The sequence below is a fragment of the Cynocephalus volans genome, chromosome 7 (assembly GCF_027409185.1).
Source record: "Cynocephalus volans isolate mCynVol1 chromosome 7, mCynVol1.pri, whole genome shotgun sequence".
Classification (NCBI taxonomy): Eukaryota; Metazoa; Chordata; class Mammalia; order Dermoptera; family Cynocephalidae; genus Cynocephalus; species Cynocephalus volans.
In genome coordinates, this window is record NC_084466.1 from 126,770,977 (window position 1) to 126,788,826 (window position 17,850).

The window sequence follows — 17,850 nt, forward strand, 5'->3', positions numbered from 1 at the left end:
CATACTAAACAAACTGATGTACAGATTCAATGCAATCCCCATGAAAATAACGATAACATTCTTCACAGAAATAGAAAAAACAATCTTAACATTAATATTGAACAACAAAATACCCTGAATAGCCAAAGCATTCCTGAACAACAACAACAGAAAAACCTGGAGGTGTAACACTACCTGACTTCAAATTATACTACAAAACTATAATAATGAGAACAGTGTGGTGCTGGTACCAAAACAGACATTCAGAGCAATGGAACGGTATTGAGAACCCAGAAATTAAACCACAGACTTACAGCCAATTGATATTTCACAAAGGCAACAAAAACATACATTGGGGAATACACTGCCTCTTCAATAACCGCTGCTGGGAAAATTGGTTATCCACATGCAGAAGAATGAAACAAGACCTGCACCTCTCACCATATACCAAAATCAACTCAAAATGGTCTAAAGACTTATGTATAAGACTTGAAACTGTAAAGCTACTAAGGGAAAGTAAAGGGGAAACACTTCAGGAACTAGGACTGGGCACAGACTTTGTCAGCAAGACCCCAAAGTACAAGCAAAAATAGAAAAAAATAATAAATGGAATTATATCAAATGAAAAATCTCTGCACAGCAGAGGAAACAATCAACAGAGCGAAATGACAATCTACAGAGTGGGAGAGAATATTTGCAATGTATACATCCAATAAAGAATTCATATCCAGTTTATACAAGAAACTCAAGCACCCACACATTAAAAAAACAAACAAACAATTTTTAAAATGGTCAAAAACAGCTGAATAGACATTTTTCTAAGGAAGACATACAAATGGCCAGCAGGCACTTTAAAAAATTCCCAACATCACTAATCATCAGGGAAATGCACCTTAAAAGCACATTGAGATATCACCTTGTGTGTGTTAGACTGGCTATAATCAAAAAGACAGAGAATAACAAATACTGTTGAGGATGTGGAGAGAAGGGAACACTCTTACACTGCTGGAGGGACTGTAAATTACCACAACCACTATGGAAAACAGTATGGACATTTTTCACCATGCAATCCATCAATCCCACTTCTAGGTAAATACATAAAGGAATGGAAATCATCATGTTGAAGGGGTACTTGCACTCCCAAGTTCATTGCAGCTCTATTTATAATAGCCAAGATATGTAACCAACTTAAAAAGCCATCAATGGATGACTGGATAAGGAAAATGTGGTATTTATACTCCATTGAATATTACTCTGCCATAAAAAAAAATGAAATTCTGCTGATGGCAACAACACGAATGAGCTTGGACAAAATTGTGTTGAGTATAATAAGTCAGGCACAGAGGGAAAAACATCATGTCTTCCCTCATAAGTGGGAGCTAAGAGACAAAGAAGGAATGAAAGAAAGGCCATAGTGGTGCATTGGTCTTGCACAGGGAGAGAGTATACAGGGGATTGCGGAGTGGGGTAGGGAATGGAGGGAAGGGGAGAGAGTTTGGGGATTAATTGGGTGGGGGACATGGGGAATAATAGCAATATTTGGTAAAGGGCATGCTTAGAGTATTGATCTGGCCATCCATATTGGACACAAGTGGTGACAGTCATCTTTGTACCCCATGAATATGCATAATCTTTAAAAAAACAAAACGAACAAATATCACACTGTGCGCGTTATATATGTACAATGACTGTGTCAATTAAAATTTTTACAAATGGTGAAAATAGTAAATTGTATGTTATGCTTATTTTACTGCATTATATAATTGGGGGAAAGAGAATTAATAGAAAACTAGTTAGCAGCCTCTTCAGTCATATTGTGCAGTTCAACTCATGGCTCTGCCACTTAAAAGCCATGTGACCTTGAACAGATAATGTAACAAAACATAATCTCAGTCATTTGGCAGCATAAATGGCTATAAGAATAGATTGGTAGACTGATAATGACCTCATTTCCCACCAGAGATATCCACGTCCTAATCCTTGGAACAGTGAACTTATAAATAAGTTACCTCACATGGTAAAAGAGATGTTGCAAATGTGATTGTACTAAGGATCATGACGTGAGCAGACTATAGCAGATTTTCCGGGTGGGCTCAGTGTAATCACAATGATCCTTATAAGAGGGAAAGAATAGGATAAGAGTCAGTAGAAGAAGATGTGATACCCCAAGCAAGAGATTGGAATGATGCAAGGAATTCATAAGCCAAGAAATGTTGGCAGCTTCCTGAAGCAGAAAAAGTCAGGGAAAGAATTCTCATCTAGAGCCTCCAGAAGGAATCAGACCTACCAACACCTTGATCTCAGGCCAACGAAACTGATACTGGACCTTTGAGCTAAAAAACTGTAAAATAATAGTACATATTATTTTAAACCACTAAGTGCATGATAATTTATTAAAATAGCACTGGCAACTAATACAAATCTAGCTACTTTCTAGGTTTATGAGAAATTTTAAGAAATATACAACATGCAATATCTCAAAAAAAGTTTTAAAAATTCAGAAGTTGATTGATTGGGGAATGTGCTGTTGGAGAGGAAATTTCAAATTTCAGCAAGATGTTCAGGATTGTCCTCATGGAGAGGTTGACTTTATGTAAGCGAGATGAGCTCAGGGTAATGAGTGATGTCATTTCTCAAAATCACACACTTCATGATTGAAGGAAGGAAAAAATATGACTAGAATTTGATGGGCATTAGATGTTCAGCTGTGCATATTTTGGAGATGAAACGAAGATAATTATTTCAGGTGCACAGAATCAAATTACCACCCCATTAATGTAAAGTATAAAACAATATGATGGAATGTAGAAAAATAATAAAATCTGATAAGGTTTTCAAGAGATTTTATTCTTGTTTGGAAAGAGAGGAATAACACCAAGAACACATGATTAGCAATGTGAAATCATATACTTACACTTGACTCTAAGTTGTAAAGAGTACAAAGAATATTTGAAATTATTATTTAGTGCTCTCAGTAACGCCAAAGCAGGGTCATGAATTCAAGCAATGTTCATATCTGCCTATGACTAACTTTGTCAATGTTTCCCTGTAGGTTAGAGCTGCTCCTGGACATAGTTTCTCTCTTTTAAATCCAAACCTCGAGTACCTCTCAGTGATACTCAGGCAAGAGAGCGTCTCTACCTTCGTCCCCTTTGTCTCTCTCTGTGCTTATCATTGTGAGGACCAGCATGGCTTCTTGAGACTCTATTTTCTTTCCTTTCTTACCAACAATATGCACAAAAGAAGGAAAGGCTGAGAATTAACACAGCAATTAATAATACTTTTTATTTAGAAAACACAGAAGAGAAATGGCTTGAAGTATGACATACAAATCGCTTTCCTTTGTTTTATGTGACACCATATTAACAAATTCACAGTATATAAGGATTGGCTTATTTGTTGGGAATTACAAGTATTAACAAGTGTATGAAATAGTAGGCATATGGGGCCGAACCCGTGGCACACTCGGATGAGTGGGGCGTTGGGAGCGCAGCAGCGCTGGGAGCGCGGAGGCCGCGGGTTCAGATCCTATATAGGGATGGCCGGTGCGCTCACTGGCTGAGCGCAGTGCAGCCGACACCTAGCCAAGGGTAACAATCCCCTTACCGGTCACAAAAAAAAAGAAAGAAAAAAAAAGAAAAAAAAAATAGCATGCGGATGTGTGCAGTGAAACTCAGGAAATCTCATTGGAGTTCAGATGTTCACTAGATCTTGAGGGAATGGGAGATGTGCAAAGAGAGGTCAGAAAGGCATCCTTGAGTTTGGGAAGGAGGTGAACGATGCCTCAGAGGAGAGGGAGCTGCAGAAAACAGCACAGCAGCGGGAGGCAGTCTGCTCTTCTTCACACAGGAATGAAGCAGATCCGGTACGAGGGTGGCGAAGAAAGTGATGCACTAAGAGCTGGGGTGATATCGAGGTCCTTTGGGTCAACCACAGATTTCAGGTTAAAGTTCTGTAAAATGGTGGTCAGGAATAAAAACACCTCCATGCGGGCCAGGGCCTCTCCCACACAGATCCGTTTGCCTGAAAATAACAAGCACAGAGGGTAGTTACTTTCTGTGTGTAACTGTGATTGTAACAAATACTGTGTTTGTGGAAGGCACAAAAGGAATATGTAGTAACTGTTTGGTGAATGATTGGATAGATGGATGGGTGGATGGATGCACAGGTAGATAGAATGCAGAATGGCGGGAAGAATGGTTGAAGACACAAATGGACAAAGGACGTACACAGTTATTATCCACTTCACATCTGTTTTTAACAGGCACCCTTCACTCAACGAAAATTGATTATCAGCTCGATGCCAAGCACTTTATTACGTATTTCCACTTTATAACTGATTTTTTGATATTTTGAATTTCCATCTATACTTTTTCTAGAAACACACCCACAGTGTGTATCCTGTTCCCAGTCTGAAGTTCCCTGATCCTTCCTTCCACTCTTCAAACCCTCTATTCTCAGCTGCAGCCATGGACACTATTAAGCAATCTCTAACATGCCATGCAGTTTCACGTTTTCTCTCATGCTGGTCCTTCTTGCCAAGATGGAATTTCTTATACTATGTTCAGCTTCTGGATCAAATTTTATTTCCTCTTTAAACTCTTCAGGATCCTCTCAAGCTATAAAATCTTGCCCCGTCTGTGTTATCTCAACATAAATTCATGCTTCTGTTCAAATGTAAGTAACTGAGAGTCATAATTCTCTATTTATTTATATCTCTGTTGTGCTAAAATGTAAATTCTTGAAGGGAGGGGAGGTCTCTGTCCTTGTTGCCATGGTATCCACAGTACTAGATATAAAGCAGATATCAAAGATCACAGAATAAAGGAATCAGATTCCATGACCAGAGGAATCACACATGTGGCAGGTGTGGAGAACCAACATCCAAGATAAATGATCAGGACTGGAGGAAGAGCAGGGTGCTCTAGAAACTTTGCAAGGTATCCTGTGACATTCTCCATGTTCAACTGACTCCATGGTTATTTGGAAGAGGCTCTGACATCTTTGATTTGGAGCACATATTCTGCTCTTGTCGTTCATTATCTCCTTAAAAATGTCCTGCCTTTTCTACTTCCCATACTCTCTGCCCCGATGGGACAGCTCAAAAGTCATTTCTGCTACTAGAATGTTGCTTACTCCATGTTATGCATCTCTGAGGAGTATGAAAGAGCAAAACGCAGGTACATTTTATCTTAACCCTACCCCACCAGCAGGCTGTTCTTTCCACTTTCACAGCTTTAGTTCAACTGGATTAAATGATCTCTTTACTCATCTGCTTCCCTAATTTCTGTGAAACCCTTTGGTACCTAATCTATGCCTGTGGATACTTTGATTCCCAAAGCTTGTCTAGGAGTGGGGGAGGGTGATCAACATCCCACAGACAATGATCCAAGTTGTGGAGTCAGGAAGCTTTCATGGCAGGTGAGGAAAGTCTAAAGGAGTTTCACCTTCTAAGAGGAGCTCTTGGGTAGCTCAGTGATGCTTCTACAGTCAGAATTCAATGAGTCTATATTCCACCTTTCTCAATTTAAAAGGGTGGGGTTAACTCCTCTAAGCCCCACAACTATTCCCCAAGAATGAGGATGTATCATGAGCAGGGAAAGCACATTGGTATTGGGAATGGTGCTTGTGATCAGGTACAAAGAACAATTCTACCAGCCCAGATGGGGCCCACTGTGAGTTCCAACTGATCTCAAAAAGTGATCTTGTCTCCTGATGTACAAATGATAATGAATTTCTATTACCTGTGGAGAAAGGCATGAAGTAGTCACTTTTCTTAAACTTGCCACACTCATCCAGAAAGTGTCCAGGGTCAAACATCTCTGGGTTGGGGAATTCTTTGTCATCATGTAGCACCGAGGTCAGTAATGGAAATATGGTTGTGCCCTGGAATGAACAGACATAGGTAAACTGAGTTATAAAAAAAATCATGGATATGAAAGGAAGAATGGAAATCATTTGGTCCAATCTCTTTGATTTACAGATGAGAAAACCAGTGTCTGAAGAAGAGCAGTGATATTTCCAGACAGACAGACCACATCATAAACAGGGATGAGTTTAAGGCCAGTGGCTGTGATCTTGCTCATGTGGCCTCCAATAGCATCTGAAGTATTGAGTACATGGGCACTTAGGTGCCAAACCTTCTAAATCTGTTCACCCTATCATCAAGCTTGGAAATTGTTTTCTGTCCTTACTTGCTGCTCTATTTCATCACTTCACTTTTCACATACATCATATATAGAGTATGGTTTAAAATGGAAGTCTCTGTTGGCATTTAAATATATCTGTTTCTAGAGATTCAGTAAACAGACATCTGATCTAGCTACGAGGTACTTGTTCTGGAATGAAAATAACAAGTACAGAAACAAGTCTGAAACTATTGAGTGTTTATCATGGTCAAGCAGTTTGTTTGTATTAACTTAAAAATAGTCTTCGGGGAGTTTCAAGATGGCGATGGCTGCGGCGGTTGGCGTGGAGTAGCTGAGGTGGAAAAGGCGGCCACTGCGCCTCAGGCAGCCGGGAAACTTGTGGACCTTCCTCTTGCCATCTCTTAAGGGAGGACCGCAGCTGGTGGCCAGTCGTGGGGGGTGACCACCATATTGCCCCCAGCGGGAGAGGCTGCCTCAATTACAGACAACAGCTTTGAAGTGTGGAGCAGGAAAAGAACTGTTTCTTAGCTGCAACAGCGAGTCTCGAAACAGGGAACATGGCGCCAGGGCTGCTGTGAATGGAGATAGGATCCCGGAGGCCAGGGCCACGTAGAAGGCGGCCAGCTACCCTATTCAGGATTCGAGGTTTCAGGCCAGCATTAAAGAAGATTCCTGGGAGCGCTCAAGCCGCGCTGCGACTGAACAGCCCGAGGTGGCAGCGGATGAAAACAGGGAAGGCGACAAACCAGAGGCAGAGAGTGAGCACCCGACCTGACACAGCACTGTCAGTGACCCCTGGCCCAGGTCTGTTCAGGGGGTTGATGCCCACCCAGCTCCCACCTGCATCACCAGGCCACTCACCGCCCCAGTGCTACCTCCATTTTCCCAGATGCAGGCAGCTCTGCCCAGCTCGGCCGTCACTGAGCCTTCCCACTTCCTTGTCCCGGTGTGGGGCTTTCCAGAGCCTGCAGGCCGGCCTCCCCTCCCACTCCCTCCATGGTTCTCTGGTGGGGCTGGTGGCAGGAGGTGTCCCCGGCCAGTGTCGGGAGGGCAAGGAAGTACGGGCGGGCCGACTGTCACTCCAACACACCCTGGACTCCGGCCCCCGGTACACTTCCTGTTACTGGAAGGCAGATACCATCTCTGCGGCCACCTGTTCGGAAAAAAGCCTAACGAATTTCTGATTGGGAATAGTGTGGTAGGAGAGTTCCCAAGTCCGCTTGAACCTGCCAGAGAGCTGGCTGCAGGCAGGTGCTAAATTCGGTCTATGCTGGGGGGATACAAAGGTGAACGAGACCCGAGAAAGATCTATGCAGTGCTACAAAGGCACCCAGAGTGACCGGTCGTCTGTGCCTAGCAGAAACCTGGCAGACTTCCTGGGCAAGGTGGTGCCAAACAGGGTCTTGAAGGCCCAGCTGATAGACGAGGGGTGCAGAAGACACGCCCCAGCGAGTACAGTGCACACAGAGTGCGGAGATGTGCGGCCAGGGAGGCGGAGACTCGACAGAAATGAGACACCTGGTGGGGTCGCCACTGCACGATCCAACAGCCTGGGCCAGAGCACATGGAACAGGGAGAAGTCCTGCACAGGAAGTGAAAGCTCAACAGAGATCACACACCCTGTGGTACATGATCCACCAGCCCAGCAGAGTCCAAGCTGACCAGAAATGTGGCTCCCTGGAGAAGCCCAAGACCCGAAGCAACCACACAGACAAGGCACTAGAGGCCAACTGAGCAGTCATGGAGGTAGCCATCCAAAATTGGCAACCACAGCAACATCCTAGTTAGTCATTAGTCTCAAACCAGTGGACTATGAAACCCCCTGCCACAATGAATAAACATAAAAAAAAGATACCACAAAAACAAAAAATCAAGAAAGTACACCAACAGAAGTTAATAAATTTCAAACTCTAGATCCTATAGAACAAGAAGCCCTTGAAATGACTGACAAGGAATTTCGAGTAATAATTCTAAGGAAACTGAATGAGATACAAGAAAACTAAGCTAGACATCATAATGAAATGAGGAAAAGTATACAGGACCTGAAAGAGGAAATGTACAAGGAAATCAATGTCCTGAAAAAAAATGTAGCAGAACTTGCTGAACTGAAGAAGTTATTCAGTGAAATAAAAAAACACAACGGAGAGTTTAACCAGCAGGCTTGTTGAAGTTGAAGAGAGAACCTCTGAACTTGAAGATGGGCTGTTTGAAATAACACAAGCAGACAAAAAGAAAGAAAAAAGAATCAAGGACATTGAAGAAAATCTGAGAGAGATATCAGACAACCTTAAGCGCTCAAATATCCAAGTCATGGGTATTCCAGAAGGGGAGGAAAATGGAGATTCCATTGAAAACATATTCAACAAAATAGTGGCAGAAAAATTCCCAGGTATAGGAAAAATCACAGATCTTCAGATCCAGGAAGGTCAATGATCACCAAACATATTCAACCCAAAAAGGCCTTCTCCAAGACATGTCATAGTCAAATTGGCAAAACTCAGAGACAAAGAGAGAATCTTAAAAGCTGCAAGAGAGAACCGTCAAACCACCTATTAGGGAGCCCCAATCAGGCTAACATCAGACTTTTCATAACAAACCCTAAAAGCTAGAAAGGAATGGGATGATGTTTTCAAAATACTAAAAGACAAAGATTGCCAGCCAAGAATACTCTACCCTGCAAGGCTATCCTTCCGAAATGAGGGGCAAATAGTATATTTCTCAGACAAACAAAAATTGAGGGAATTCACTACCACATGACCACCCTTACAAGAAATCCTCAAGGGAGTACTGGGTTTGGTTCCTGAAAAATAACTACCACTGCCATAAACACCCAAGAAAACTCTAAACCTGCTAGTATAATAAAAATGGCATTCATGAAGAGAAAACAAGCTAACAATAACACTACCTACAACCTAAGGAACCAACAAACAAAGAAACCAAAGAGAAAATCAGAAAGCAAGGAACAAAAGATACCTTAAACAACCAAACAACCAATAAAATGCTAGGAATAAATCAACACATTTCAATAACAACTCTTAATGTAAAAGGCTTAAATTCCCCAATCAAAAGACACAGACTGGCTGACTGGATCAAAAAGGACGACCCAACTATATGCTGCCTACAAGAGACTCACCTCACCCATAAAGATTCACACAGACTAAGAGTGAAAGGATGGAAAAAGATTTTCCATGCAAACAGAAAAGAAAAACGAGCTGGAGTAGCTATTCTTATATCTGACAAAATAGACTTTAAACTAAAAACCATAAAAAGAGACAATGAGGGACACTACTTAATGATAAAAGGACTGATCCATCAAGAAGACATAACAATCATAAATATGTACGCACCCAATTTTGTAGCAGCCAGATTTATAAAACAAACTCTATTAGACCTAAAGAAGGAAATAGACACTAATACCATAATAGCAGGGGACCTGAACACCCCACTGTCAATATTAGACAGATCATCTAGGCAAAGAATCAGTAGAGAAACACAAGATCTAAACAAGACTCTAGACCAATTGGAATTGGCAGATATCTACAGAACATTCCACCCAACAACCTCAGAATATTCACTCATCTCATCAGCACATGCATCATTCTCCAGGATAGATCACATATTAGGTCACAAATCAAGTCTCAATAAATTCAAAAACATTGGAATTATCCCATGTATCTTCACAGACCACAATGGATTAAAACTAGAAATTAATAAGAAACGAAACTCTGGAAACTATACAAACACATGGAAATTAAACAGCATTCTACTTAATGACATATGGGTCCAAGAAGAAATTAAGCAGGAAATCAAAACATTTATTGAAACTAATGAAAACAATGATACATATATCAAAACCTGTGGGATACTGCAAAAGCAGTATTGAGGGGGAAATTTATTGCATTAAATGCTCACTTCAGAAGAATAGAAAGATGGCAAGTGAACAACCTAACACTTCACCTTAAAGAACTAGAAAAACAAGAACAATCCAAACCTAAAGTTAGCAGACGGAAAGAAATCACTAAGATCAGAGCAGAACTGAATGAAATTGAAAACCAAAAAACAATTCAAAACATCAACGAATCAAAAGTTGGTTTTTTGAAAAGATAAATAAAATTGACAAACCATTAGCATGGCTAACAAAAAAAAGAAGAGAGAAGACTCAAATAACAAAAATTAGAAATGAAAAAGGCGATATTACAACTGATTCATCTGAAAAGGAATCATTCGAGACTACTATAAACAACTATACGCCAACAAATTTGAAAATCTGGAGGAAATGGATGAATTTCTGGACACACACAAGCTCCCAAAACTGAACCATGAAGATGTAGAAAATATGAACAGACCAATAACAATAAAGGAGATTGAAGCTGTTATCAGAAGGCTCCCAACAAAGAAAAGCCCAGGACCAGATGGATTCACAGCAGAATTTTACCAAACATTCAAAGAGGAACTGACACCGATTCTTTACAAACTATTCCAAAAGATTGAAACGGGCGCAAATCTCCCAAAGTCATTCTATGAAGCAAACATCATCCTGATACCAAAACCAGGTAAAGATATAACCAAAAAAGAAAACTGCAGGCCAATATCCTTGATGAATATAGATGCAAAAATCCTCACTAAAATACTAGCAAACGGAATACAGCAACACATACATAAAATTATTCACCACGATCAAGTGGAATTCATCCCAGGGATGCAAGGTTGGTTCAACATACACAAATCAATAAATGTGATACACCATATCAATAAAATCAAACACAAGTACCATATGATCATCTCTATAGATGCTGAAAAAGGATTGAAAGGATTAATTTCCAGAATATATAAGGAACTCAAACAACTTCACAAGAAGAAAACAAGCAACCCAATTAAAAAATGGGCAAAAGAGCTAAGTAGGCATTTCTCTAAGGAAGATATACAAATGGCCAACAGACATATGAAAAAATGCTCCACATCACTCAGCATCCAGGAAATGCAAATCAAAACCACATTGAGATACCATCTAACCCCAGTTAGGATGGCTAAAATCCAAAAGACTCTGAACGATAAATGCTGGCGAGGTTGCGGAGAAAAAAATTGGGTTGCTTGTTTTCTTCTTCTAAAGTTGTTTGAGTTCCTTATATATTCTGGATATTAATCCTTTGTCAGATGTATATTTGGCAAATATTTTTTCCCACTCTGTTGGTTGTCTTTTAACTCTGTTAATTGTTTCTTTTGCTGTGCAGAAGCTTTTTAGTTTGATATACTCCCATTTGTTTATTTTTCCTTTGGTTGCCCATGCTTGTGGGGTCGTATTCATGAAGTCTGTGCCCAGTCGTATTTCCTGAAGGGTTTCTCCTATGTTTTCTTTAAGAAGTTTTATTGTTTCAGGGTGTATATTTAAATCCTTAATCCATTTTGAGTTGATTTTAGTATATGGTGAGAGGTATGGATCTAGTTTCATTCTCCTGCATATGGATATCCAGTTATCCCAGCACCATTTGCTGAAGAGGCAGTCCCTTCCCCAGTGAATAGGCTTGGTGCCTTTGTCAAAGATCAGATGGCAGTAAGTGTGTGGGTTGATTTCTGGATTCTCTATTCTATTCCATTGGTCAGTGTGTCTGTTTTTATGCCAGTACCATACTGTTTTGGTTATTATAGCTTTGTGGTATAGCTTAAAGTCAGGTAGTGTTATGCCTCCAGCTTTATTTTTTTTGCTCAGCATTGCTTTGGCTATGCATGCTCTTTTATTGTTCCATAAAAATGTCTGGATAGTTTTTTCCATTTCTGAGAAAAATGTCTTTGGAATTTTCATGGGGATTGCATTGAATTTGTATATCACTCTGGGTAGTATGGACATTTTCACTATGTTGATTCTTCCAATCCAAGAACATGGGATATCTTTCCATCTTCTTGAATCCTCTCTAATTTCTCTCAGCAGTGGTTTGTGGTTCTCATTATAGAGATTTTTCACCTCCTTGGTTAACTCAATTCCTAAGTATTTTATTTTTTTGGTGGCTATTGTAAATGGACAGGCTTTCTTGATTTCTTGTTCTGCATGTTCATTCTTTTGGAATAGTTTGTAAAGAATCGGTGTCAGTTCCTCTTTGAATGTTTGGTAAAATTCTGCTGTGAATCCATCTGGTCCTGGGCTTTTCTTTGTTGGGAGCCTACTGATAAAAGCTTCAATCTCCTTTTTTGTTATTGGTCTGTTCAAATTTTCTACGTCTTCATGGTTCAGTTTTCGGAGCTTGAGTGAGTCCAGAAATTTATCCATTTCCTCCAGATTCTCAAATTTGTTGGCATATAGTTGCTTATAGTAGTCTCGAATGATTCCTTGTATTTCAGATGAATGAGTTGTAATATCGCCTTTTTCATTTCTAATTTTTGTTACTTGAGTCTTCTCTCTTCTTTTTTTTGTTTGCCATGCTAATGGTTTGTCAATTTCATTTATCGTTTCTAAAAACAAACTTTTTGATTCGTTGATCTTTTGAATTGTATTTTGGTTTTCAATTTCATTCAGTTCTGCTCTGATCTTAATGTTTCCTTCCGTCTGCTAACTTTAGGTTCGGATTGTTCTAGTTTTTCTAGTTCCTTAAGGTGAAGTGTTAGGTTGTTCACTTGCCATCTTTCCATTCTTCTGAAGTGAGCGTTTAATGCAATAAATTTCCCCCTCAATACTGCTTTTGCAGTATCCCACAGGTTTTGGTATGATGTATCATTGTTTTCATTAGTTTCAATAAATTTTTTGATTACCTGCTTGATTTCTTTTTAGACCCGTATGTCATTAAGTAGAATGCTGTTTAATTTCCATGTGTTTGTATAGTTTCCAGAGTTTCATTTCTTATAAATTTCTAGTTTTAATCCATTGTGGTCTGAGAAGATACATGGGATAATTCCAATGTTTTTGAATTTATTGAGACTTGATTTGTGGCCTAATATGTGATCTATCCTGGAGAATGATGCATGTGCTGATGAGAAGAATGAATATTTTGAGGTTGTTGGGTGGAATGTTCTGTAGATATCTGCCAATTCCAATTGGTCTAGAGTCTTGTTTAGATCTTGTGTTTCTCTACTGATTCTTTGCCTAGATGATCTGTCTAATATTGACAGTGGGGTGTTCAGGTCTCCTGCTATTATGGTATTAGTGTCTATTTCCTTCTTTAGGTCTAATAGAGTTTGTTTTATAAATCTGGCTGCTCCAACATTGGGTGCATACATATTTATGATTGTTATGTCTTCTTGATGGATCAGTCCTTTTATCATTAAGTAGTGTCCCTCATTGTCTCTTTTTATGGTTTTTAGTTTAAAGTCTATTTTGTCAGATATAAGAATAGCTACTCCAGCTCGTTTTTCTTTTCTGTTTGCATGGAAAATCTTTTTCCATCCTTTCACTCTTAGTCTGTGTGAATCTTTATGGGTGAGGTAGGTCTCTTGTAGGCAGCATATAGTTGGGTCCTTCTTTTTGATCCAGTCAGCCAGTCTGTGTCTTTTGATTGGGGAATTTAAGCCTTTTACATTAAGAGTTGTTATTGAAATGTGTTGATTTATTCCTAGCATTTTATTGGTTGTTTGGTTGTTTAAGGTATCTTTTGTTCCTTGCTTTCTGATTTACTCTTTGGTTTCTTTGTTTGTTGGTTCCTTAGGTTGTAGGTAGTGTTATTGTTAGCTTGTTTTCTCTTCATGAGTGCCATTTTGATTATACTAGTAGGTATTGATTTTTCTTGGGTTTTTATGGTAGTGGTAGTTATTTTTCAGGAACCAAACCCAGTACTCCCTTGAGGATTTCTTGTAAAGGTGGTCGTGTGGTAGTGAACTCCCGCAGTTTTTGTTTGTCTGAGAAATATACTATTTGCCCTTCATTTCGGAAGGATAGCCTTGCAGGGTAGAGTATTCTTGGCTGGCAATCTTTGTCTTTTAGTATTTTGAAAATATCATCCCATTCCTTTCTAGCTTTTAGGGTTTGTTATGAAAAGTCTGATGTTATCCTGATTTGGGCTCCCTTATAGGTGATTTGACGCTTCTCTCTTGCAGCTTTTAAGATTCTCTCTTTGTCTCTGAGTTTTGCCAATTTGACTATGACATGTCTTGGAGAAGGCATTTTTGGGTTGAATACGTTTGGAGATCATTGAGCTTCCTGGATCTGAAGATCTGTGATTTTGCCTCTACCTGGGAAGTTTTCTGCCACTATTTTGTTGAATATGTTTTCAATTGAATCTCCATTTTCCTCCCCTTCTGGAATACCCAACTCGGATATTTGAGCGCTTAAGGTTGTCTGATATCTCTCTCAGATTTTCTTCAATGTCCTTGATTCTTTTTTCTTTCTTTTTGTCTGCTTGTGTTATTTCAAACAGCCCATCTTCAAGTTCAGAGGTTCTCTCTTCAACTTCGACAAGCCTGCTGGTTAAACTCTCCATTGTGTTTTTTGTTTCGCTGAGTAACTTCTTTAGTTCAGCAAGTTCTGCTACATTTTTTTTCAGGACATTGATTTTCTTGTACATTTCTTCTTTCAGGTCCTGTATACTTTTCCGCATTTCATTATGATGTCTAGCTGAGTTTTCTTGTATCTCATTCAGTTTCCTTAGAATTTTCACTCGAAATTCCTTGTCAGTTATTTCAAGGGCTTCTTGTTCTATAGGATCTAGAGTTTGAAATTTATTAACTTTTGGTGGTGTACTTTCTTGATATTTTTGAATTTCTGGTATCTTTTTCTTGGTGTTTATTCATTGTGGCAGGGGGTTTCACAGTCCACCGGTTTGAGACTAATGACTAACTAGGATGTTGCTGTGGTTGCCAATTTCGTATGGCTCCCTCCGTGACTGCTCAGTTGGCCTCTAGTGCCTTGTGTGTGTGGTTGCCTTGGGTCTTGGGCTTCTCCAGGGAGCCACCTTTCTGTCCAGCTTGGACTCTGCTAGGCTGGTGGATCATGTACCACAGGGTGTGTGATCTCTGTTGAACTTTGACTTCCTGTGAAGGTCTTCTCCCTGTTCCATGTGCTCTGGCCCAGGCTGTTGGATCATGCAGTGGCGACCCCACCGCGTGTGTCATTTCTGTCGTGTCTCAGCCTCCCTGGCCACACATCTCCCGACTCTGTGCGCACTGTGCTGTGCTGGCGCATGTCTTCTGCACCCCTCGTCTATCTGCTGGGCCTTCAAGACCCTGCTCGGCACCACCTCGCCCAGGAAGTCTACCAGGTTTCTGCTAGGCACAGATGACCTCTCTCTCTGGGTGCCTTTGTAGCACTGTGTAGATCTTTCTCGGGTCTTGTTCACCTTTGTATCCCCCGGCATAGACCGAATCTAGCGCCCAACTGTAGCCTGCTCTCCGGTAGGTTCAAGCGGACCTGGGAACTCTCCTAGCACACTATTCCCAACCAGAAATTGGTTAGGGTTTTTTTCCGAACAGGTGGCCGCTGAGATGGTATCTGCCTCCCAGTAACAGGAAGTTTACTGGGGGCCAGAGTCCAGGGTGTGGTGGAGTGACAGTCGGCCCGCCTGTACTTCCTTGCCCTCCCGACACTGGCCGGGGACGCCCCCCTCCACCAGCCCCGCCAGAGAACCATGGAGGGAGTGGGAGGGGAGGCCGGCCTACAGGCTCCGGAAAGCACCGCGCCGGGCCAAGCAGGTCGGAAGGCACAGTGACGGCCGAGCCAGCGGAGCTGCCAGTACCTGGGAAAATGGAGGCAGCCCTGGGGCGGTGAGTGCCCTGGTGATGCAGGCAGGAGCCGGGTGGGCGTCAGCCCCCCGAACAGAGTTGGGCCAGGGGTCACTCACAGGGTTGTGCCAGGTTGGGTGCTCACTCTCTGCCTCTGGTTTGTCACCTTTCCTGTTCTCGGCCGCTGCTGCCTCAGGCTGTTCTGTCACGGCACGGCTCGGGAGCTCCCAGGAATCTTCTTTAATGCCGGCCTGAAACCTCGAATCCTGAATAGGGCTGCTGGCCGCCTTCTGCGTGGCTCCGGCCTGTGGGATCTTGTCTGCATCCACAGCATCCCTGGCGCCGTGTTCCCTGTTTCGAGACTAGCTTTTGCAGCTAAGAAACAGTTCTTTTCCTGCTCCACACTTCAAAGCTGTTGCCTGTAAATGAGGCAGCCTCTCCTGCCAGGGGCAAAGTAGTGGTCAGCCCCCATGACCGGCCAGCAGCTGCGGTCCTCCCTTAAGAGATGGCAAGAGGAAGGTCCACAAGTTTCCTGGCTGCCTGAGGCCCAGTGGCCGCCTTTTCCACCTCAGCTACTCCGCGCCAACCGTCGCAGCCACCGCCATCTTGAAACTCTCATGTGATGTCTAGTGCTAAATCAGGGCAGGAAGTGTTACTTCATTATGACTGCATATCAGAAAGGCATAAATTCTCTTTGGAAAAACATAAACATCACCTGAAACTCTGCATTTTTCATGTTTAACATCTGTATTAAACCAAAGGTTACTATGCATTCAAAGATACAGCTACGTGTCCACTTCCAGAAGACTGGGGGAAGGTGAAGGTAATAAAAACAGACCTCATTAGGGAACACTTCTCACCTAATTTTGTGAGGACAGCATAATCTTGGTATCAAAAAATCTGAAAAGAAATTTTGAGGGGAAAAATATCACAGACCAGTTCTCTTACGAATATAAATACAGAAGTCCTGAACAATATGTAGCAAATCAAACCCTGCTGTGTGTGTATACTTATAATTTGTATGTTGAGGAAATAGAGCCCAATGTATACAACCATACCAATAAAGCAGATAATCAATTTGATATGGTTGTACTCATCTTTATGACAAAAATTCACATAAATATAAGGGAAGAGGGCAAAATTTCCTAATCTGATAAAGAATATCTACCAAAATCTACTTAAAGTATCATTCTCAATAGTGAGATATTAGAAGTCCACTCTTCCTGCAGGTCAGAAAGGAAACAAGGACACTATCACCAGTTTTGTTCAAAGCTGTCCTGGAAATCCTAGCCTGTGCTATAATAAAATAAGAAATTAAGGCCCATGAATTGGAAAAATAAGAAACAGCAAATAATACCTCAGTCAGCAGGAAAATATATATAGAAATTCCAATGAATCTACAGAGAAATCATTGGCAATGATTAGTAAATTGAGCAAAATTGCTGAGTATAAAGTCATCAGGATAAGATCAATTATATTTCCATACATCAGGTACAAGGAAATGAAAAACATATTCATTTGACACATGCATCGAAATACCACACTGAATCTCAGAAATATGTCAATTAAAATAATAATAAAACAATAAAACATTATAACAACAAAACTAGTAATTATCTAGGAGAAATCTAACAGGATTTGCAAACCTCTGTACTGAAAACAAAATTACTGGGAAAGTAAAAGAAATCCAAATAAATTGGGAGCATGATCACAATCAGGATTTGAAAGATTCAGCATGTCAAGATGTCAATTTTTGACAAATTGATCTGTAGATTTAATGTCACCCTAATAAAAACTCCAGCAGCAGGTATTGTAAAATTGACTGACACCTTCAACATTTATTTGGAAATGTAAAAACTTAAGAATGGCCAATACATTATTAAACAGGTAGAACAAGTTTGAAAGACACACACTACCAGAATCCAAGACCTGTTATGAAGCTTTAGAACCCCAAACTGTAAATGGCACAAAGTCCATCAACACATGAGTTTTGCCCTCTCTCATCTCATGCTGATAGAGGATTGGAACCATACTGTGAATATGGGAGCTTCAAGAGCACTGATTTGTGCCATAGGGGAACCAT

The 17,850-nt window shown here is 40.8% G+C and overlaps 1 protein-coding gene across 3 annotated transcripts in view; it reads right to left on the reverse strand.

The window, feature by feature from the left end:
- Positions 1 to 3,820: 3,820 nt before the first annotated feature.
- The window catches only part of LOC134382632 (cytochrome P450 2C18-like), a 34,587-nt gene continuing 20,557 nt past the window's right edge, over positions 3,821 to 17,850 (reverse strand). For all 3 annotated transcript variants that reach the window (XM_063103348.1, XM_063103347.1, XM_063103346.1), the window contains 2 exons: positions 5,724 to 5,865; positions 3,821 to 4,002 (listed from right to left, as the gene is read on the reverse strand). In XM_063103348.1, the coding sequence (XP_062959418.1) occupies positions 3,821 to 4,002; positions 5,724 to 5,865 (324 nt within the window). The remainder of the gene's footprint in view (positions 4,003 to 5,723; positions 5,866 to 17,850) is intronic.